This window comes from Salminus brasiliensis, chromosome 9 (genome assembly GCF_030463535.1).
Source record: "Salminus brasiliensis chromosome 9, fSalBra1.hap2, whole genome shotgun sequence".
Classification (NCBI taxonomy): Eukaryota; Metazoa; Chordata; class Actinopteri; order Characiformes; family Bryconidae; genus Salminus; species Salminus brasiliensis.
In genome coordinates this window covers 11,732,732-11,754,751 of record NC_132886.1, presented here as the reverse complement: position 1 = coordinate 11,754,751, position 22,020 = coordinate 11,732,732, and the positions used below count along the sequence as shown (strand labels likewise).

Sequence of the window (22,020 nt, the reverse complement as noted above, 5' to 3'; positions counted from 1 at the left end):
TGTTTTAAAATGGTTAAATTAGACTGGTTTGGCTATCAAGTAATTGAAATTGGCCATTGAAAAATTCCTGATTGATGCACCCATGGTATACATGCTTTCCATTATGTTTCTTTAAACTTTAAAAAGATTCTCAACAGTCGTCTTTGCGTCTCACTTACCAAAATTATTTTTTACGAAGCCGTCCATTTGTCTTCATTGCATTGCACAAAAGAACTTTTTTTGTCTCTATTATATTTAAGAGTGTGGACTACAGTGTGCTTTTTTTTGTAGCACTGCGTGTAAATGGTAGTTGTAGAGCAGTGCAGTTTATTCATATTTTGGCAAGCTGACTACTAATGCACCCCCCCCCCCCCCCTTTTTTTAATTTATTTATTTATTTATTTATTTTTTTAAATAGATTCAGCTCAGAGACGAAGGGAGGAATATGACAGCTGAGACACTTAACTTCGGCCCAGAATGGTAAGCTAGGATTTCAGAAGAAAAATATTCATCTCTCTCTCTCGCTCTCTCTCTCACACACACACACACACACACACACACACACACACACACACACACACACACACACAAAATCTTTTGTTTCCTTTCTCATTTCCTTTTCGTCGTCTTTCTCCTCCCTCATTCTTCTGTGCTAGCGTCCTCCTGTTTCTTCCTTTCCCTTTTCAAAGGACATTCATTTCTTGCCCCCGCCCCCCTCTTGTGCAGTTATGTGCTTGCCGAGTGATCGGCAGAAAGAATTCACTTTAATCTGCAGCTAGAAACTCTCCCTTCATCTGAATCACTTCATTACTCTTCTTTGTTCTCTCTTGCGCTCTCTCTCTCTTTCTCTCTTGCGCTCTCTCTCTCTCGCGCTCTCTCTCTTGCGCTCTCTCTCTCTCTCTCTCTCTCTCGCGCTCTCTCTCTCTCTCGCGCTCCTGCTCCCCTTGGCATTCAGTAAATGTTTATGTAGAGATTAGGCGGTGAGGTGTGGCCTGTCTTTCTGGTGCGAGTCCATCTCTAATGACAAGGACCGCTGTGTGTGCATAGTTGGTCGGTGGCCAGCTCAAGATTACCCCTGGGGTTGACATGTGCACTGCGGAGTTATGTTTTTGTAAAGGCTGCTCTCTTTGCCCAAAGACATCTGGTTTTGTGTGTATAGTTTAGAGCAGCCTTGGGAGATGGTTTAAAATAAATAAATTAATAAACACAGGATGTATGATTGGAATTGACAGGTCTGTGAAACCCTGTCAGTTGATCTTATTAATGTTGAATTTCTGTGTTTTTCTTTATTTCTTGTCTTTCTTTCTTTCTTTTTGTCTGTTTCTTTGCTTCCTTGCTTTCTTTTTTTAAATGTTTTTGGTCATGCTCCCCCACAGGCTCCGAGCACTTTCCAGTGGAGGCAGTGTGACTTCCCCTCCTCCCTCTCCTGCTATGCCAAAGTACAAGCTGGCCGAGTATCGCTACGGCCGAGAGGAGATGTTAGCACTTTATATCAAAGACAACAAGGTAAGAAGCGATAATAAACCGGCAGCCCATTGCTGATGTAGGCTTTTCAAATCCAAAAATGACAGATCCTGAAAAATCAAGACTGCACTAGCATGATATGTTAGATGTTTGTTTAATGGTCTTGCAACACCACAAATGTGTTTTAGCACCCACACGCTGAGGATGGCCTTCTGCCTATGTGTCTGTCTGGGCAGTTAAACAAATGATGCCAGTGCTAAACGATTTTGCCCTTCTCAAATCTGTCCAGTTTACCACTCCAAGCTGATGGTCATAAGCTAAACCAGCACACTGACACAGATTTAAACTGTAAAGATTTAAGATTTAAGCTGTAAGAGTGTAGGTCAACACTCTTTTACTGCTGTTTGCCAGATTCATCAGTCTAATTCCTCATTTCATTTAAAACCAACTTGCTGAAGGATAAGGATTCACTGTAAAACTGCAAAGGATGTGTTTTCAGATATGTCTTACAAGCCTCAGAGGCTAAAACTGGATACTAGTTACCTCCTCTTTTAAAAATAAGCAACCTAACACACTAACCGTGAGGTAAGGCCCCATGCCCCATCTAACAAGGTGTGAATGATGGCTACTGCGCTATGTAACTTTGGTGGAGCAAGAACTGCATAACACTGTAAAATCTTGTAGTGTTACGCTCACTGTGCTGCGCCAGTCCACATTCTTCTGTTGTTTCTGATAAACATATATTCACTGATCAGCCATAACATTAGCACCTTAGTGACAGACGAAGTAAAAAACATTAGCTTCATCTACAGTAACATTTGTCAAGGGATTGAATATATTACACAGATAAGAATCTGTGCCACTTTGACAAGGGCCAAATTGTGATGGCTAGACCACTGGATCAGAACATCTTAAAAAAAAAATCAGGCAGGTCTTATGGGGTCTTTCTGGTATGCAGTGGTCAGTACCTACCAAAAGTGGTCCAAGAAAGGACAACTGGGTAAACCGGTAACAGGTCATGGGCACGTAAGGCTCGTTTATGTCATTCATGGAGGCCCTAACTCACAACTTACAGAACTAGAGAAGAAAAGGAGCTTCTGCTAACATCTCGGTACGAGATACCACAGGACGCCTTCAGAGGTCTTCAGTGGTCAGATATGTTGTGGTGGCGCAAGGGGGACCTACTCCGTATTAGGCAGGTGTAATTAGGCTAATGTAATAGCTCAGACAGCTCTGTCTGTCTATATATTGAATGCTGTCATGGAAAAAACTTGTATCTCCAGAATGATAACTTAACAGGAGAAGGAAAAAACTCTTAACTTTCAATGAACGTTAATGTAAAAAGATATAGAAGTAATTTTGGAGCATTTCTATTGGCCCATTCATCATGGATCAATAGACTGAACTTTAGAAAGAATAGAAGGCACTTTTCAAACCAGATCAGTCAAAGAGAGAATACATGTTAAATGTTCAAGCCCTGAAGCTCTTTTCCTACCAACCCATGTGAAGCTCCAGCAGATCCAGGTATATGCCTGAGTGTGGTTTCTGCTGCCTTGTAGCATGCTTGTTCACTTGTGTTGGTCTGCCTGAACACTGGTGTTTCAGCATTCTATGCATTCTAGAGGCAGCAGCCTGCAGCCAAATGACTTAGTCCGATGTTGCGGCATGTGCCAGAAATTGACCCGAGGGCTGTTTTTAAATGTACAAGCGTCAAACCAGGTCTTAAATATAGGCAGCTCCTTCGTATTCGGGTGAGTGTTTTTTCTCTGGTTGAGTGGGTGTTTTGAATTGATCAGCTCTGTGCTTGTTTATCATTGTCTATGTGTGTGTCTGTCTATGTGTGTGTGTGTGTGTGTGTGTGTGTGTAGGTCCCAGAGGACATGCAGGATAAGGAGTTTGCTGCTATTCTGCAGGATGAGCCTCAGCAGCCTCTGGCACTGGTGCCTCTCACCGAGGAAGAGCAGGTGAGAAAAACACACACACAGCCTCTGGTGCTGTGTCTCACTGAGGAGTAGCAAGACAGATACAGGTTAGGTTACATATGAGCCAAAACACACTTATTTACCAAACACAGAAATCCCCAATAGTTGTAGTGTACACAGATGCTTTTCTTGTAAGCTTTCAGTCTACTTATATATAATGGAGGGAGGGAGGGAGATAGTGTGAGTGTTGGTTGGGGCAGTAAATGCTCAAATGCAATATTACAAGTCTGTTTGTTTACCTAGCTGCTTGTTCTCTTACGGAGGATGATGATGATGATGATGATGATGATGAGTTCTTCTTTCATTGGCTGGTTTATGGCACGGTTTACTACTGTCACAAAAACACGGTCATTATTCCCAGGGTTTACCATATTACATTGTCCTCACAGTGTCCTGTCAGCGCAATGTGTGGTTAGCAAGCTGAAGAGATTGTAGCTGATGAGGATAATGTGGAAATTTGCCAGTGCTTTCTTTTTGTGTGTGTGTGTGTGTGGCTCCAGTTTGTTTTTTTAAGGCAGCTGACGATGGAGAGCCAAGATGGTTAAAAGGCTAGCTGTAGCTTTAAGTCTATCAGGTCCTCTTGGCTTTCACTTGGTCACTTTGACTAGTTAAAGGTCCTTTTTTCTGTACACTGTTCATTGCATTGACCATGATTTCATGGGCTGAAAAAAGACTGTAAAGCCAGAATATCTGTGGAATACTTGTTTTTCAAATCCAAAGGTGAGAACAGTGAGAGATGAAGAGTGGAAAAATGAACATCTGAGAACATTCTTCAGGGAGTATGAGAGAGGGAGACGAGAAGGAAGACGCAGAGGATGGGGACGAGGGGGAGGGGCGGGGGTGGCAAACAAGACTACAGTTACCACGGCAATATTCCTAAGACACTACATTTCTTACAATATCATGCAAATCCTACAACTAAAGCTTTTTGGCTCACGCTTGTGAAATGACCATATTTTTACCTTGTATTCTCCTTGCGACTGTGTGCACTGAACCGCTACCCCTGTACTGTGACTGTCCGATATGAATACATGTACCATTACACCTCTCTGTCTGTGTCTGTCTGTCTGTCTCTCTCTCTCTCTCTCTCTCTCTCTCTCTCTCTCTCTCTGTCTCTGTCTCTGTCTCTAGTATAAACAACTTTTTTTACTGCGCTGGTTTGGTTTTGCCTGATTTTCTTTTCAGTGGAGGGATATTGTTTGAGGTTCCCGTATTGTCAGTTCCATATGCCAAGGAAAATACAGTTTGATGTTCTAGGGCCACTTGGAATAAGGAATGAGATTACACTCTGCTCAAGAGTTGCAAGGATTGTAATTAGTTGGGTTTTTGTTGTTGTTGTTGTTGTTGTTGTTGTTGTTTTTTTTTTTTTTTAACCTTGTTTTTCTGTCTCTCTTTCTCTTCAGCGGAACTTCTCCATGTCTGTCAACAGTGTGGCTGTGCTGAGGCTTATGGGAAAAGGGAGTGGCACCATCCCCACCGGCATGGCCCGTGGCAGAGGCAGTGTTAGAGGTGGCCGAGGTGAGCTGACTCATTATTGATTAACAGGCCAGTCGGTGAAATGATCGCTTTCTACTGTCTGGCGGGTTAAGGGTCCACTTCAAACAGTATAGAACAGTAAAATGTAACACAGTAAACATAGTATTGTTTCAGTTAAAAGATCTTAGAAGCACTAAGAATACAGAGGACGAATCAGCTAAAGAATGAAAAGGTCGATCAGAGTAAATGTACATATTGCCATGTCATCTGTGTATATGTTTGTAGGCAGAGGCCGAGGAGAGGGAGGGTTCTACCAAAGAAGTACTGAAGATAACGAGGTGGGCTTCAGTAGGAGCGTAAGAGAGATCCACCGCAGCCAGAGCTGGGATGACAGGTATATCCTTTTATGTATTTTTATTTATTTCTTTACAGATATAGCACATATTCTAGACTGAGGCTGCTGCTGTTTGCTTTGTAAATTACATTCTACAGTGCATCTGTCTAGAAGGTTTCACAGTGGCATACCGTTGTCTCTCAGATTCATTTTTCTGACAAATATATTGACATGCTTAAAGCCAAAGTAGAATATTTTTTCATTTGTGAAGTAGTAAACACAGCTGTTGATTAAGCAAACACAACCCCAGTGTTTTCAGTCTAGGAGTTCATCATAATGCACACATACTCTGTTTACTCTCATAGAAGTCATCCTTAGTGGGGCCTGTCGAACGGTTTGGACAACAGTTTGATTTTCTTTGTCTCTAGTTCGGTGATATTCTTAGGCTGTCTTGCATTTACAGTTTGTGTGTCCACAAATTGTCTATAATGTTCCGGTCAAGAGACTATGAAGGCCATGCCAAAAGCTTACATTTGTGTCTCCTTAGGTAGTCCATGGTGGATTTAGGGTATGTTTTGTATCATTATCCTGTTGTAGCTTCAGCCATTTATAATGTATGGTTTGGCATCTACATCCAGTATTTGCTGGTATTTTGTGGAATCCATTCTTCCATCCACCTGTGCAATGTGGCTAATGCCACTGACAGCAATACAGCCCCAAAGCATGACCGATCCACTGCCTTGCTTCACAGTTGGCAAGGTGTTCTAGTTTCATATTTTAGTTTTTTCTCTAAAAGTACTGTTGCTGGTCATGGTATTCATTCGTCTTCCTCAGAGTTTATTTGACTTCTGTAGATGTTCTGTAGCATCGAGTTTTGTGACAAGGTCACAGGCATGGTTTTTGGTTTGTCTGTCTCGCCAGCATACAAGCAGTTCTCTGTTTACAGTTCTGCTGAACAGCCATGTATTAATTGCAGTCTGCACTGTAGAAACCGCAAGCTGACAACTGGTCTTATCTTGTCTTCCCCTTGTGGGTATTGGTGACTTCAGACAGTTGCTTAGAGAGCCCATGTTTCATAAATGTTGTTTCAAAATTTGAAGAGTCTGAGAGTTTCTGAAGTTTAGAAATGGTATTTAGCTGAATTCTAATTGGTCAGGCATCAGGCCTGGTTTGCTCGTTTCAACACTTGCTGGGTCAGAACTGAATAATTGTGCATTAGGACCGTCAGAGAGTATGTTTACTACTTCTTAATTTAAAAAAACGAAAAAGTGTCTCATCTGGCAAAGGGTGCCCACACTCTTGCTTCAAGATACAATGTCAAGGCAGCAGTTTCCCTTTTCCTGGAGTATAACACTCACTGCCCATTTTGAGGGTTTTTGGTAGTCCCAACTCACCTAATCAGTGCAAAAAAAGCCCTGTTTGAACTAGCTGGATGCTGAAGATAAACCCTGAAAGGACCAGGGCTATGAACGTGTACTGAAATGGTATAAATATTACATATACATGTTTTTTGCTGATAATGTAACAAAATCTGTCTGTGTTCAGGGGTGAGAGACGTTTTGAGAAGCCCCTGCGCAGGGAGGGCCTGCGGGTCGGCTTTGAAGAAGTGGGCTCTGGGGGGAGGAAGGAGTACATGCGCTCAGACAGCGACAACTGGCGCACACTCCGAGAGGAGCATGAGCAGGAGGAGGCGGGAGACACTGGCGGGAGCTGGAGGCTGGCTGGCTCACGTAGAGATGGTACGCACATGCACACACTTTAAGAAAACCACTACACATACCTATCGTATGGGTTTTTACAGCTTTTCGTGTTACAACAAGACTAATTGTGGAAGGCATCGTTTAGCTGTTAACTAAATGGACCCCGCTACAGTTTAACTGCAGTCCATCAGCCAAGACCTATGTGGTCACTGAAGTTGGTTCTCTTTAGTTTAGCACTTTGCAGACTGCATGACTAAATCATCACGGAATTGCTGCAAACCACAGAGTGGTTCAATAATCTCAAATAGACTCTCTTATGGTTTCTAACATGAAACATGTATGACTCATTGACGTAAAAAAAAGGAAGCCTGTACTAACACTGAGTAGGGCCTCCTTTTGCTCTCTAAACCGCTTCAGTTCTACAAAGCATTGATTCCATTGATTTTTGAAATTCTGGTCCATGTTCACATGATTGCATCACACAATTCCTGCAGAGTTTTCAGCTCCACTCTCATACTTCAAATCCCCCCCTTCCACCACATCCCAAAAATACTTTTCTGCTTTCAGATCTGGGACAATATACTGGGAAGCCCCCTGAAAAAAGCACTAAAGTAGTCATGTTTGTGGAACCAGTTTGAGACCATCATTTCATCACAATATGATAAAATATGGTTCCCACCCCTATTATACACTTCTTGGTCAGTTGAATTAGTCTCATAGCTCCAGTGTTCAAGGGGAACATCCAGGGCAAATGGTGTTGTTTTTTTTTTTTTTTTTTTTTTGCTGTTGTTTTTGTTTTTTAATCACATTATTTATTTATAATATTATTGAAACATACATACCTACATAGATTTCATCCTCGCCTCACTGCATGACTATGCTTTTGACTGTTTATCTGCTTGAACTTTATCATTCTCACTCACATTTTCATCTTGTATGACTTGACACCACATTTACAGTTTTGTTTGATTGTTGTTTTTATTCCTGTTTTGCTTCTTATTATGATCCGACCTGTGGAGGATGGGTTCCCCTTTTGAGTCTTGGTTCCTCTCGAGGTTTCTTCCTCTCCACCCGAGGGAGTTTTTCCTTGCAACTGTTGCCACTGGCTTGCTTAAAAGAGGCTCGGACCCGGATCTCTGTAAAGCTGCTTAGTGACAACATTTGTTGTTTAAAAACAAACAAACAAACAAACAAAAAAAGCTATATAAATAAAATTGTATTGAATTGAATACACAAGCATAGCTAAAAATACACAAGTGCAGAGTGCAACATCTGTCTTCCTCCCACTTCCATATTGCCATCAGTTGCATGCTGCAATTAGTACCTGTTACTCATTTCCTAAAACTGTTTGTCTGTTTGTCTTTTCTTTCATCTCCAAGATGGTGGTCCTCGCTCAGCAGGTTGGCGCGAGCATAGCGAGGGGCGCCGCAGGAAGTTTGACTTCGACTTCCGGGATGGAGGAAGTGAGGGAGGGAGGAGGAGGGCAGGAAGTGAGGGAGCTGAAGAAGAGAGAGATGGCTTGCCAGAGTGGTGCACAGATGAAGAGGATGGAGAGATGGGAACCTTCGACTCCTCTGGAGCTTTCATGTCAATCAAGGTGTGTGTGTGTGTGTGTTTGAATTATATGATTTAAGGAGAGACATTTTTACAGCATTTTGTACAGAGGTACCATGTCAGGAAGTAATTTTCTCATATGTTTTTTCTGTTTATCTCACACGTCACATAATTACACACAAGCAGAAAGGCTCCAAAGATCCTATACCCGAAGAGGAGTTTGAGTTTCAGGGACTGGAAGATGAGGATGAGTGTTGTGTGGATGAAGAGAGAAAAAACAGCAATGGTGGAGAGAAACCCGAGAGAGGTAAGGGGTGTAAAAAAACAATTTGAGCCCTTTTTGCAAATGCGGTCCCCCCAGTGGGATTTGCTGTGGCTGGTCCCTGGTCAGTGGGATTGTAATGTTCGGCGGAGAGCGTCCAGTGTTAAGTGTGGCTGAGCAGTCCGTTCTACAACACCTAGGTTGTGACTAAAATGGATCCCAATATATGTTTTGGGGCCCTAAGGAGTATGTTGGCTAATTTGTTTTGAATGTCTGCATCACAAAATGGAATTCGAGTGTGATTTTGAGGGCACTACAATTTCCCACAACGCATCGTAATTTATAGTAAACATCATATGGACCAAAATGCGAGACTCGTTACCAAGCACATGAACAAGTGATGGTTCCAAGTTTCTGAATGCCATGAATTCCAGATATTTTCCCATGTAGTTCGTTTATGGGAGGCTTATGTTTCTGTGCAACACAATTCATGATTTTTTTCCACACAGAGTGTGTACAAAGCTTTAAACATGGCTCGTACACTCGCATTATTTGTTTGTGCGACCACTGCTGACAAATGTTGAGGAAGTGTCCAAATTCATTTGTGTTTTTAGTGCTACTTAATATTTAACTAAATACCCTCTTCCTATATAGTGCAGTAATGCAGGCGTTTGGATACATTTCAGTCACAGCCCTAGTTCATCTAATCTATCTGTTTCCCCAGCAAGCAACCCATACCAAAAACTACGAAACACGGTGAAGCCTCAGTATACATTTTCCAGGCATACAAACAGCACACTGCTGCCCTGCTTGCTTAAACTTTGAGTGTTTCCTTGAGTGTTTTTAAGAAAGCATGCTTACATTTCTGAGATTGTAAGCTAACACAACTGCTCCGACAAGGTTCTCCAGCTTCTTACTACTTTAAATGGTGTGGAGCGTACATGTGCCTAAATGGTTATAATCTACAAATATTGCAGGATCCATGATCTGATCTTGCACTGATTCATCACACAGGTCTGCAGATGAGGTACAGCTGTGTTGTTGTATAAGAGTCACGTTGTAGAACTCTGCACACTCTGTACACAGCTGCACATGTGTCAGAAGAACTCACTCCGGACAGGCGGTTACAGGCAGCCAGAGTTCACTTGCAGAATGGTTAAAGAAATGCAGTTTTAATTAGTTAGTCATTTAGCAGTGTTTTTGCAGCAGTTCACACCATGTATGTCATAACAAGCTCTAATTCCAAATTTTAATGTTTTAAATTAGGGATGTCCTGATACAGTTACCCCCCTGCCCCAGTCAAACCTGAGTATCTTAATGGTGAGGATCAGTCAATGCTGATACTTATCCAATTTTTGTGTTTGTATAAATAATACAGTCACACAGTTTAGATAAGATGAGCTGCTAATTAATAAGATCAGAAAAATTTCTGAAAAAATCTGAATTTAGTATCAGTTTCTATAATGAGACATTCTGGACTGATTCATTTTGTTTAGTAGAGACTTGACTGTTAGTATGTTTTAATATCTTATAATCCAGTCTGACACTCCTCCCTGACCAGTCAGCGTCCAGCTCCTTTACAACACTGCAGTCAGATCTTTTCCTGTGTGTGTGTACACACTCTGTAGTGATATTTGTTGTTGTTGGTCTTCCGGATGAGTAATAACTGCTTTATAGTGGGTGAATGTGCTGTGATTTGTGTTTCTATAGTGTGTGAATATTAGCATTAGCGTTAGCCCCCACTCGGTTCTCGTGGGCTCTTTAGTGCTGGTTTAAAAAATAAAGAAAGGTGTGCGGCTCTCCCACTGATAAAACAAAGCATATCAGTGATGGTCATATAAAGTTTCAGATATTGTGGTCTGTTTTCATGTTCCACTGTAACATGGGTAGAGTCTCCACACTGCAGACTGTACACTCCTTTGTTTACCTTCTGAGAGCGTCCGCACTGCTGCCAGCTGGAAGCAATGCCCGTTAGAGGCACCTTGAGGTTACCTGATGGTGCTCTAAACATTGACTGTGGATGTAAACATGGATTTGAAAATAGCTGATACTCGAACCATTAAATTATGCCTGGACTTGCTCAGGACAGCCCTATTTTAAATGCTATGCATATTTTAAAACATGTTTCATCATAGCAATTCATTCATTTCCTTTGTCTCCCTTTCCCATGTTTAGGTGAGAGTGACTCTGTGGCTGTCGCTGAGGTAGAGGTGAAGTCTCTCCCTCCTTCTCCTCCCTCCATGTCTCTCCCCACTCCTCAGTCTGATCCTGAGCCAGCTGCTGCCCCTGCGGTTCTGGAGGATCCTCAGCCTGCCCCCATTAGTAAGATGCCAAGTGAAGGTAAGCAGCCTTTCTTTTTGCCGGTTCTCTCTGTGCACCAGTTGATCTTTTCTTTCATAATTTATGTGATCGTGTATGCATGTGTGCAGTGTTACCAGAGCCCTTGTCCGAGCTGAGCCCCAGTGCCTCCTCCAGTCTGCCTTCATCCCCTCCCTCCTCTTCCTCTGCTGCTACTGACCTCCCGCCACCGGGAGGTGACCCTGAGGATGACGAGGGCATGAAGCACCTGCAACAGGTAGAGCAAATGTAGCCAAATTACATGTGTGTACATGTGTGCAGGAAGGATGTCCTGCCTGTAAACACGTGCCATGTTTGAGGGGCTGGGATTAAAGAAATGTATGTGTTGTGCATGTGCAGGAGGCAGAGAAGATGGTGGCAGCGCTGCAGGACACCTCTCTGGAGGAGGAGTGTTTTACACAGCTGCAGGAGAGCAGAAACACTGCGGCCGCCCTGCCTCTCTCCCATGACTCCGCCATGAAGTGGTTCTACAAAGACCCGCAGGGGGAAATCCAAGGTTGGCAAACACATGCACCATGAAGCATGACATGGATGGACAGAGACCTGCAGGGAGAGATTAGGGGAGGATGTAAACACACAGTTCCACCATGAAGCATGACATGGATGGACAGAGACCTGCAGGGAGAGATTCTGGGTAGATGTAAACACACAAGAAGAGAAATGTTCACAAATATGCATTAGTGAATGGATCTTTGCATTTGGTTGCATGCGAGCCTGCCTCATGCTTTCTTAAATAATCAGTTTGTTTAAAAATGAACTTGCACAGTTTTTCTCTAATTTCAAAATGTGGTCAATAAGCCAAGACATGTTTGGGAGTCTCAAGCTTGTCTCTGTAGTCTTGCACTGGAGCAGTGAGGAAGCTTATAGCCACCACTTAGCATTGCACAAACTGAATGTCTAAATCATCACAAGCTTGCCTCAAACCTCAAACGTCTCATTGTTAATGGTGTAATTTGGTGAAAAAATGAAATGACCGTGATTTGTCACTTAACATGCATTGGCAGATTGAGTAAATTTAACTTTAGTCATAAGGTATAGTTTGCAACAGGAGATGCTAGGCTACACTGGCCCTAAGCTGTCACAAATTCATGCTAAAATCTTTTATTGAATGTATAAATTAATATATACTGTATATACATTTTTACAATAATAATTCCCTAAATCTGGAGACAGAGCTGCAGTGAACACAGACTGAGCAGCTGTCTTTCACGTGAATGGAGCATTTGAATAAAACCGTTCCAGTTTATAAACAGTGAGTCACAAGAGCCATAAGGCAACATGCTGAGCCCAGCCACACATCTGCAGAGACATCTGTCTGGTGTGTGGGCGGAGAGCAGAGTTCTATTAGTGTGAGGAGTGGGAGTCTATCTATTCCTTCTCAAATAAACATGCCGGCATGTGGTAGCAATGCTAAAGCTAAAATCTGTCTAATTTTGTTTTTCTAAATGAACTTTAAAGGCCTCTTCTCACTTTTTTATTAAATAATATTTTAATAATATATGTAAACATTGTTGGGGAGGGAGGGATAGTCATGTGTTTTGTGTTTTCATCATCTGTCTCTCTCTCTGTCTCTCTCACGCTCTCTTCCGCTCTTCTTCTCCCTGCAGGCCCCTTCAGTACAGTGGAGATGTGCGAGTGGTTCCAGGCAGGCTACTTCAGCATGTCTCTGTTGGTGAAACGCGGCTGTGATGAAGGATTCCAGCCTTTGGGGGATGTCATTAAGATGTGGGGGCGTGTGCCTTTCGCCCCCGGACCCTCCCCACCACCACTGGTGAGACTCTCGCACACACACAGCAGCAGCAGCAGCAGCAAGAACAACAAAAAAAAATCAATTATTCAGGTATTTATTTTTATTATGCTCTACAGCTTTATTGGTGTATCAGTTATGTTTCATTTAATATGATCCTTTTTCGTGTTTCTCATGACGTCCTCGTAATATTCTGTGGTAACAATGGCTGTGATCCATCTAAACTGCTGGAGTTTTTGACATCATGTGTGTTTGCTTGCCCCTCAGTGTAATCTGGATCAGGAGAGGCTGAAGAAGCAGCAGGAGTTAGCTGCTGCTGCAGCTCTCTACCAGCAACTCCAGCAACAGCAGCTATTCCAGCTCATTAACAGGTGTGTGTGTGTGTGTGTGTGTGTGTGTGTGTGTGTGTGTGTGTGTGTGTGTGTGTGTGTGTGTGTGTGTGTGTGTGGAGGTGGTGCATTAACCTCTCTGTTCAGTTTAGGTGTGTCTGTTTTGATCAGCATTTTTCTAAGTTCCACATATCTTTCTAACCCTTATCTATGTGTGTCTTTCGATGGTGAAATAAGCAGGTCTGTCTCAGAGCTATCTGCAGAATTGTTGTATGTGGGTGTGTGAGGCTATTCCACTTCTTCAGTGTGTAATGACAATCTTTGTGTGTATGTAGGTGCGGAGAGCAGGGTATGATGCCTTCGATGAACAGATCAATGTCAGTGCCAGATACAGGGTCCATGTGGGACATGCATACCTCAGCCTCACAGCCGACAGGTGAACGAGCACACATTCACATAAACACCTACAGTCATGTAAAAATGAGGTCACCCCAGGAATACATCGAGATACTTACTTATTTATACAAATGCTTTCTGTCAAAAATAAATGAAAAATAAATGAAAAATGGTCAGGGCAGGACTCAAAATTCATCTGTTGAGAGCACTTCCAGAAGTCTTGCTCTTTGTCTAGGTGTTCTCTGGCAAACTTTGCCTTGATGTTTTTTTGATTGCCAGAGTTGCCACTTGTACACCTCACATGAAAATCAGACTGGTTTGGTCTCTTTCTGATGGTAGATGCTGTAGTTCAAGTAGAACTACCTGTCCTGTGATGACATTTTAGGGTTGTTGGAGACTTCTTTGTGCTTCTTTCAGCCTGCTTTTAGACTGAACTTGCTAGAACGGCCTGGCTATGTAGGAGGTTATTTCAATTGTATTCATCATTACAGGTGTCTACTGGTGGGATAGTGTGTTCTAGTTAGGTCTGCTGATGTGTATATTCTTTTCCTTTAGAGAGATGTAGTGTTTATCTGCGGTATAACTGTCCATCAGCATACAGTTTATCAGGAATGAAAGATGTTCGTTTTTCCTTTTTATGGAGTTCTTTCATTGCTGTGATTAGTGTGTTTCTGTTTGTTTGTTTGTTTGTTTGTTTGTTTGTTTTTTCTTCTTGTGTTTCTCCAAATGTGATTCCTTTTAGTTCACGGCCTTTACCCCTAATCAGCTCTGTGCATTTGTAATGTTTCTTAATTTTTTTTGAAAGGTTGAGGTGAGGGCTTACTGTATAAAATCCTCTGGGAGATTTAGGGTTATTTGCTCAGGTATGCTGGGAAAATAAGGTTGTCAGTGCATTATTCTGCACTGTAAATCTGGAAGAGTTCCCTTCATTTCTTTATTTTCGTATTTTTCGTTTATATTCGAAGCCATTTGAGTGTGTTTAGCATATTGACTTTTGTTTGTTGTTTTCTCTTTTGTCTCATTTTGTAATTTCTGGACTGTTATCCAGTCGTTTGTGAGTTGATACAGCACTTCCAGTATGGCTAGTTTGTTGTTAATGGATTCCAGTAGACTAACCTCTACTGTTGTGGTTTGGTCTTCTGTGTCGATGAGGGTTGTGCAGAGGTTGTGTAGTTTGTGGTTCTGCAATTTTACACAGTCTGTAGAAGTGTTTTGTCCATGAAGTCCTCTGCCTTGTCCATTGAGACAAGAAGGTATTTGGCTTGGTAATCCATGGATATTAACACTAGAAGAAAGGAGATGTTTCTACTGCCTACATTATTTGTTTACTAGTACTAAGTCACCATGTTGGATTTTGTCTGTAGTCTCTCATTGTTCTCAGAGTCTGTGTTGTTCACATATGCCTTCAACAGTCAAGAGCAAACCAAACTAAATGTCTGAGGTTTAAATAATCCCCCCTAATGTTCTAATCATCTGCAGCTGATGTGCTGCAGTTAATTCTAATTGTAGATGTTTTAAATAAAAATCAATGTGGGGGTGTTCTAACTTTTTTCCTCGCAGGACAGTTCCACCGTTCTGGTGATTATGTTTTACAAATGATGTTTAAAAACATATTTAAGGTATTACCTCCAGCTCCTAATGTTGTTTTATAATATGTTAAAAAATACACAGGTCTTTATGGGGTGTCCTTGTTTTTTTATTACATGTGTCTAAATATCAACGCCACAAATGATTTATATGCATAATTTGACAGAGCAAAATACTAATTTCACTTTGTCCGTTTGTTCTCGCTCTTGCTCTCATTCAGGTGGTGAGGCCAGTATATGGGACTTAACTCAGGGTCCAACTCTCGAACAGCTTCAGAAGGTGGGTGCAGCACCCCCTGTTTGCATGAGATGGAAATACACCACATAAGTGAAATGTGACCAGGATGTTACCTTGTACTTGACCTTCAAATGTGTGACTTGTCTAACACTCTGCATGTGTTTGACATGTCTCTCAGCTCCAGGAGAGAAGAGAGGCTGAACTCAGGGCTAAGAGGGAAGAAGAGGAGAGAAAAAGAAGGGATGAGAAGAGAAGACAACAAGAGGAACAAAAGAGGAGGGAGGAAGAGGAGCTCTTCAGACGCAAACAGGTGTGTTTTTGTCAGCAGTGCAAGCCACGTGTTGACTGTGAACATAGGTGTAACTGGTTTATTCCTTATTTTTGAAGTTTTGATTTCAGAGTTTTGGTCTGCTGATCTTGTGAGTTTTAACCTGTGGTTTCCCTGCATCTTTCTGTGTTTCTGCGATTGCCTCTGTGATCTGGCAGGAGCTGCTGATGAAGCTGCTCCAGCAGGCTCCGCGTCAGGGGGGCGCTGGCTCAGGGTCAGGATGGAGCGGAGGCTCTATGTCTGGGCTGGGAAAGCAGGGAAAGCCCCTGAACAACCTGCTGGACCTCCAACAGGAGGCTGAAAGACTCTACAAACAGCAGCACAGAGCCCAGCAGCAGCAGCGAGTAAGGAAACAGGCAGTTATATATGAGGGTTATAATCTTTTGGCTTATTGGTATAAATGTTTTAAACGTGTATTTGATGAAAGCATCTACTGGCACATTTTTATGCTGTGTCTTTCCTGCCTCCTCTCTCTGTAAAGTGGGGTGCTGAAGGTGTGGGCGCGCTGTGGGGCTCTGGAGGCATGGAGGGGAAGGCAGCAGGAGGCAGTAGTCCCTCAGGAGGGAGCATGGGCGTTTGGGACGAAGCCCTAAAAAACCAGAGCGCCCTCCGCAACAGCATGGGTCTGAAGAACAGCCGCAGCAGCCCCTCACTCAGGTATATAGGCATGTTCACACAAGCATAGTGAGCTTTCTAGACTTCATGTTGGCCTGTTAAAGTGTCAGAGTACCATCTGCTCCCTCTTTCTCTGTCGTTGTAGCGATCAGTACATGATGCTTAACCGCCGTAAGCGTACTGAGGAAGAGGAACGCTTGCTAAAGCTCTTCCAAGGGATGAAAGCTCAGGATGGCTTCACTACGTGGTGTGAGCAGATGCTGCACGCTCTTAACACCTCAACCAACAACTCCTCTTCGCAGGACGGTAAACATCACTATTCAGCTATTCAAGAGTTTGTCATGTGCACAGCAGAAATGAGCAGTTACACGGTACAATGACATTCTTACTTTGCAGTTTCTCCATTTACCAACACAATCTTATAAATATCAATATAAAAGAGAGAAACAGAAACAAAATAAGTAACGTAATATATACTAAGTACACCAGAGTAAAGCTAAGTAAAGAAAGTTAAAAAGGACATTCCAGACATGCCAAGCTTCATTGATATATATTTTTTTTTTGCATTGTGACACATGTTAGATTATATGCAGGTGTAACGGTACATGAGTGGGAAGTCACACTGCCCCTCCCAACCCCAAAAAAACGTGTGTGCGGGTTTCCACTACTTGCTTAGCCATTCTAGGTGCCGGTATTGGAACTGTTGAAATCGGATTGCACTTTAAAGTGGTGTTTGAGTACACTGTCAAAATTTACAGGCCAACAATTCAGTGGAATTCATTGTAAGAGTGGGACATGTCTGATCAAGCTTGCTTTTAAGTGTACTTATGTTACAACTGCAAAACACGACACGTATATCTATCGACAGACGTTTGAGACGGCAGCTGTAGTGCACCTCCAACTAGGCTAACTACTTGAGTGGTGTTGACTAGAACCAAAATGAGTGAAAAACGATTTCTTTGTTCAGTGCTACAATGATATGGTAGTTATCCAACAAGTTTCTCATTTTTTAAGAAAGTAGTCGAGATCTTGTAAGCTAGTCTGAAGAACAAAGCTTGCTTTCATATTTCTCCTGGATGCTTCCAGCCAGTGAGCAGATGTGTTAAATGTGGATGTGGGGGGGATTCAATTATTAAATTAACAGATTAAATTATCATATAGTGTGAAGTCCTGTCAGGTTCTATTTTAGGGCTAATGAAACTGTTGTTAAGTATGTCAGTATTGTTGTTTTGGAAGTAATGAAGTGTAGGATATGGGGTCTGATTTACTGATTTACAAAACCAGGTGTTGGATGATAACTATAAATAATACTTTCCTCCATTAGTTTCCCTCATGTCACTGATGAGTGACAGTTAATCCTGTGCAGTAAATATTCTAAGACTGTGGGGGTCCAGATTTATCCACTAAGGGCCGGTGTGGCTGCAGGTTTTTGTACTGACAAGCCAGGTGCACAAATGATCGTTTTTCTGAAGACACACTTACTGATTACACAAAAAAGTCAGGTGTTTGAGCCTGATTGTATAGAAAAGCTACACCAGTGCAGCTCGGACGCCCCTGTTCTGACGTATTTGTGTACTCTGAGCGTTGTCAGTCTGCAGAAAACCTTCACATGGTGAAACGTCTGACTTTTTGAGGTTTTTAGGTTTCTTTAAAAAAATTTAATATTTAGAGATCGCAATCAGAATCCACAGTTGTTTGAAAATTCTTCTGGATGTTGTCAAGATTTTTTAACAGGAGTCAGCTGGACACAATTAAAACTATTTTAATTCTGTACTTATTCAGCACCAACCGACAGTTTCCCAAATAAATTCCACATTTTGCGCTGATGTAACACGTTTTATTCCCAGTTAGTTCAGACCTCATAATCTGGCTGTGCTATTTGTGATAACAACATGGTTTTGTCACACTGATTAAATCTGACAGAAACCTCATAGATAGTTTAGAGTGTGTGGTTTTTCAGTTTCTTCTGGCTAGTAGCTTGCTTAAATCTCCCTCCTCCATAAAACCCTCCTCCACTCGGGGTGTAACCAGCAAGCTGATTGGCTCTTTTTGTTGAAGGATGGGAGTTTATTTGTAAACAGACACCATGTTGAGTGTTAGAGGAACTTGGCCGGTCTCCTTCTTTATAATGTCTCTGGTTGAACCTGATACTTAAATGCTTCTGTGACTCTCTGTACCACAAAAGATGGTCCTTTTAGTAACAGTAGTTATCGTGGACTGTGTACAGGGCTCAATAGGTACCCTAACGAACCTCCGCTTAGTCTGTCCTGGTGTTTTGGGAATTGTTACAGTTGAATAGCGATAACCCATTTGTTGTGGAACTACTTTTTGGCGGAAACAGCTGACAGTAGTAAAGCACATTCAGTATGAAATTCAGGGCTTATTTGAGTTTTGTTTATACTGTTGTATAAAGGCAATAGAACAGAAGGTAGTGTGTTATCGCGAATAACATCATGCTGTACTACTTCTAAGATTACTTAAAAAATTTAAATTACTCCAAACAAAAAAGCCAAACCCTAATAATCGGGCTGAAGTACTCTTAGGGGTCCTCAAATATCAAAATGATTTAGATCCACATCTCTAAATAGAGTCCATCAAATGTGTTCTGTGGTTTTGTTGTTCATTTTCAATTTTGTTGTTGGTTTGTTTTTGTTTTTTTGGTACTGCACAGTGGCCACCATCGTGACGTACCTGAAGGAGGTGGAGTCGCCGTATGAAGTGCTGGACTTTATCCGCCACTACCTGGGCGACACTGTGGAAGCCAAAGAGTTTGCCAAGCAGTTCCTGGAGCGCCGTGCCAAACAGAAAGCCAACCACCAGAGGCAGCAGCAGCAGGTGTGCATGTTGGATAGTCAGTCGTGTTGTCGTGTGCATGTATTCACTAAAGACATTCATATCTGTGCTAGTGTGGTGTTCTTACTTTCCCTGTGTTCTGACTTGTCTCTCTTTCACTCTTGTTTGACAGCTTTCTAAGGAGGTGGCTGGCCTGACCATGAACAGCTTCCCTCTGCAGGTAATAAAAGGAGGAGAAGAGATGTTTGTCCAACACTGTTCAAAAAGCAGGACTGTGAACTTAATTAGTGGTTGGTGGTGTATGAAGTATGAATGTACAGTATTTGATCAGTATTTGTTTGTAGTTTAGTACTCTATCACTTATCATACTCTTCTCGTTTCAGGATTCTATGAGGGGAATGAACCCCACAGCTCTGCAGTCTATGTTCCAGTCAGTGCATTCTGGGAAGGGGGGAATGGGCTACGACCAGGCGGGGAAACTGAAGAAGAAACAGCCCATGATGCTGCACTCTGACCCAAGCATCTTAGGTACACCTCCTGTTTCTCTTTGTCTCTTTTGCCCATGGTGGCTTATGTCTGGAGATAATTACCACGGTAACAGCCCCCAGTGATTGTAAAAATTGACTAATTTACCAATGGTTAAAAGGAACAAATGAAGAAATAAATAAATAAATAAATCTTGCACACCTTGCCCCCTGCTCAGCAAGTGTTTCAAAGGACAAGGGGTGCAAAGAAACAGAATTACTTAATGTTAATGTAATCTATCCCAATAGTTTAATACCTTTTAGGATGTAGTCAATACAGAGCAATGGGTTTCACACAGCAAATAAAACAGTTCTTGCTCTTAGGAAAATAGTCATGTCTCTAAATGGGAAGAGAGAACACAGTACAGTAAAGTTTGTTACATTGGCAGGTTATTATTTTTTAAATTCCTGCTTTTTTTATGCAACCACTATTTTTACTAAACTACATTTGAGTTTAATGAAGCATCATTAAGTAGCATTATTACCTTAAAAAACAGCTTCAAAATCATCACATTGCCCTGTAATGGGAATAATGGCATCCCTGTTGTTGCCACTCTTTGCTTAGCATGCCAGAAACTACACTATGTAGTTTTGAAGAAGCGAGATCTGTGTAACGCCACATAACCCGAGTCATATTTGTGTAAATCCTGTACTTTTACTCTACCTCATCAACATTGACTCTGGCTCATCAACAAATGCATGTGAAATGGGCGTCCTTTAGCGGAGGTTCAAAGCATGAAATCCACTTCCCAACTGTAGGAGCCCAATGAAATGAAATGAAATGCTAATTATGATCTCATAATGCTTCTTTAAGCTGCTTCTCACTTGCGACCAGTGTTTGATCCTGTGTAAAGTTCACAGTTAGAGACCATGCAAAAATTGCCAACAGAAGAAAAATAGCTTGAAGAAATGTAGGTGGTAACAGAATTAGTGTGTGTGTAAGAACATCTGCTAATGCTTCTGGACACGTAATCATTGATGTTTTTATAGCAATAATAATGGAAACACTTTCTTCTGCTAATTTGTAGACATTCCCTAACTCTGAAGTATACAGCGAACTGCTATATTGGGTATACTGCAGTTGTTTGTTTGTTTGTTTATTTATTTGTCTTTTCTTTTTGTGTGTGTTTGTTTGTTTGTTTGTTTGTTTGTGTGTGTGTGTGTGTGTGTGTGTGTGTGTGTGTGTGTGTGTGTGTGTGTGTGTGTGTGTGTGTGTGTGTGTGTGTGTGTGTGTGTAGGGTACTCATTCCATGGTGCGGGGGATCGGATGAGCCTGAGCGAGATGGAGATGGTGGAGGATTACTGAGTCCACAGCAATAGCTACCTGAGGCCTTTTATCCGCGGGTCCAACTAATCAGACTCCGCAAGTCCAATGTGCACTGCTGGGGATGGGGGGCGGGGGGGATGGGTGGGGTCTGGTTGGATCGATGGGGAGAGGGAGAGCCAGGTTTGTTGGAGAGGTTGTTTTTTCTGGGGGTTGAGGGGAGAATGGAGGGAGAATGTAACTTTGTTGTAATGGGGGGTGAACGTGAGCAGTGGTGCTCCTGTCCCTGCTTTTACACAGCTTCTGACTCCCCCAGCAAAGCCCCCAGACATGAGGGGAAGTGGTTAGGGAAACAAGGCGGTTGTGTTTATTTTGGGGGTGGTTAAACTTCTGGCACTTATAACAATAAGCACCTTACTCAAACTAATGCACTTTATGATGGCAGGATGTGGACGGAGTTTGTTCGTTATTGTTTGTTTAGTTTTTTTTTCCTCTTTTCTTTTTTTTTTAAGAAGGTTTTACATGTATAGATATGTGGTATGGATTCAGAAATATTCCCACATAAATATATATGTGATTGTAGAATTAGAACTGGACATGTAGGCAGCGATGGTAGAGATCACGGGGGACCGTCCTGTTTGTTCAAACCGTATCAGAGAAAAAAAAAAACAAATCTCTCTTCAAAGACAAACACTGTTTTTTTTTTTTTGTTTTGTTGTTTTTTTTTTCTTTTTTTCTATAAAAAATTTCTATAAAAAAAGTAAAGCTATATAAAATAATACAATTTTTCGATCATAAAACTTGAAGATTTGCACTTGTATAAAAAAAGAGAAAAGCAACAAAAAAAGGGTTAGATATATGTAATAGAGATTAATATTTTTGTGCGAGTGCGAGAGCGCGTGTATTAAAACCTGAACGTGAGTGTTTGTACAAAGCATACCAGTCTGCACAATTTTCTTTTTTTTTTTTTTTTTTTTTTTTTTTCCTTTTTCTTTTGGGGGGTGACTTTGCTTACCAAGATACCAAGACGTATGAAACGACACAAGAGGCCATTTGGTGATTTTTTTCAAATGAATTAGAAGTTTGTATTT

The 22,020-nt window shown here is 41.8% G+C and overlaps 1 protein-coding gene across 2 annotated transcripts in view; it reads left to right on the top strand.

The window, feature by feature from the left end:
• gigyf1a (GRB10 interacting GYF protein 1a) overlaps positions 1-21,038 on the top strand; it is a 34,418-nt gene extending 13,380 nt beyond the window's left edge. The window contains exons 3-25 of one of the 2 annotated variants that reach the window (XM_072687415.1): positions 398-459; positions 1,356-1,485; positions 3,312-3,407; positions 4,829-4,943; positions 5,187-5,295; positions 6,781-6,974; positions 8,315-8,532; positions 8,676-8,796; positions 10,927-11,091; positions 11,181-11,326; positions 11,449-11,605; positions 12,717-12,880; positions 13,124-13,227; positions 13,521-13,621; positions 15,389-15,447; positions 15,584-15,715; positions 15,892-16,077; positions 16,215-16,390; positions 16,494-16,654; positions 19,020-19,183; positions 19,314-19,361; positions 19,525-19,669; positions 20,904-21,038. In XM_072687415.1, coding sequence (XP_072543516.1) covers positions 425-459; positions 1,356-1,485; positions 3,312-3,407; positions 4,829-4,943; positions 5,187-5,295; positions 6,781-6,974; positions 8,315-8,532; positions 8,676-8,796; positions 10,927-11,091; positions 11,181-11,326; positions 11,449-11,605; positions 12,717-12,880; positions 13,124-13,227; positions 13,521-13,621; positions 15,389-15,447; positions 15,584-15,715; positions 15,892-16,077; positions 16,215-16,390; positions 16,494-16,654; positions 19,020-19,183; positions 19,314-19,361; positions 19,525-19,669; positions 20,904-20,971 — 2,994 coding nt within the window. In that variant the 5' untranslated portion in view covers positions 398-424 and the 3' untranslated portion in view covers positions 20,972-21,038. Of the gene's footprint in view, positions 1-397; positions 460-1,355; positions 1,486-3,311; positions 3,408-4,828; positions 4,944-5,186; positions 5,296-6,780; positions 6,975-8,314; positions 8,533-8,675; positions 8,797-10,926; positions 11,092-11,180; positions 11,327-11,448; positions 11,606-12,716; positions 12,950-13,123; positions 13,228-13,520; positions 13,622-15,388; positions 15,448-15,583; positions 15,716-15,891; positions 16,078-16,214; positions 16,391-16,493; positions 16,655-19,019; positions 19,184-19,313; positions 19,362-19,524; positions 19,670-20,903 lie in introns of both variants that reach the window. The other variant, XM_072687414.1, reaches the window with a different exon arrangement.
• The last annotated feature ends 982 nt before the right edge of the window (positions 21,039-22,020 follow it).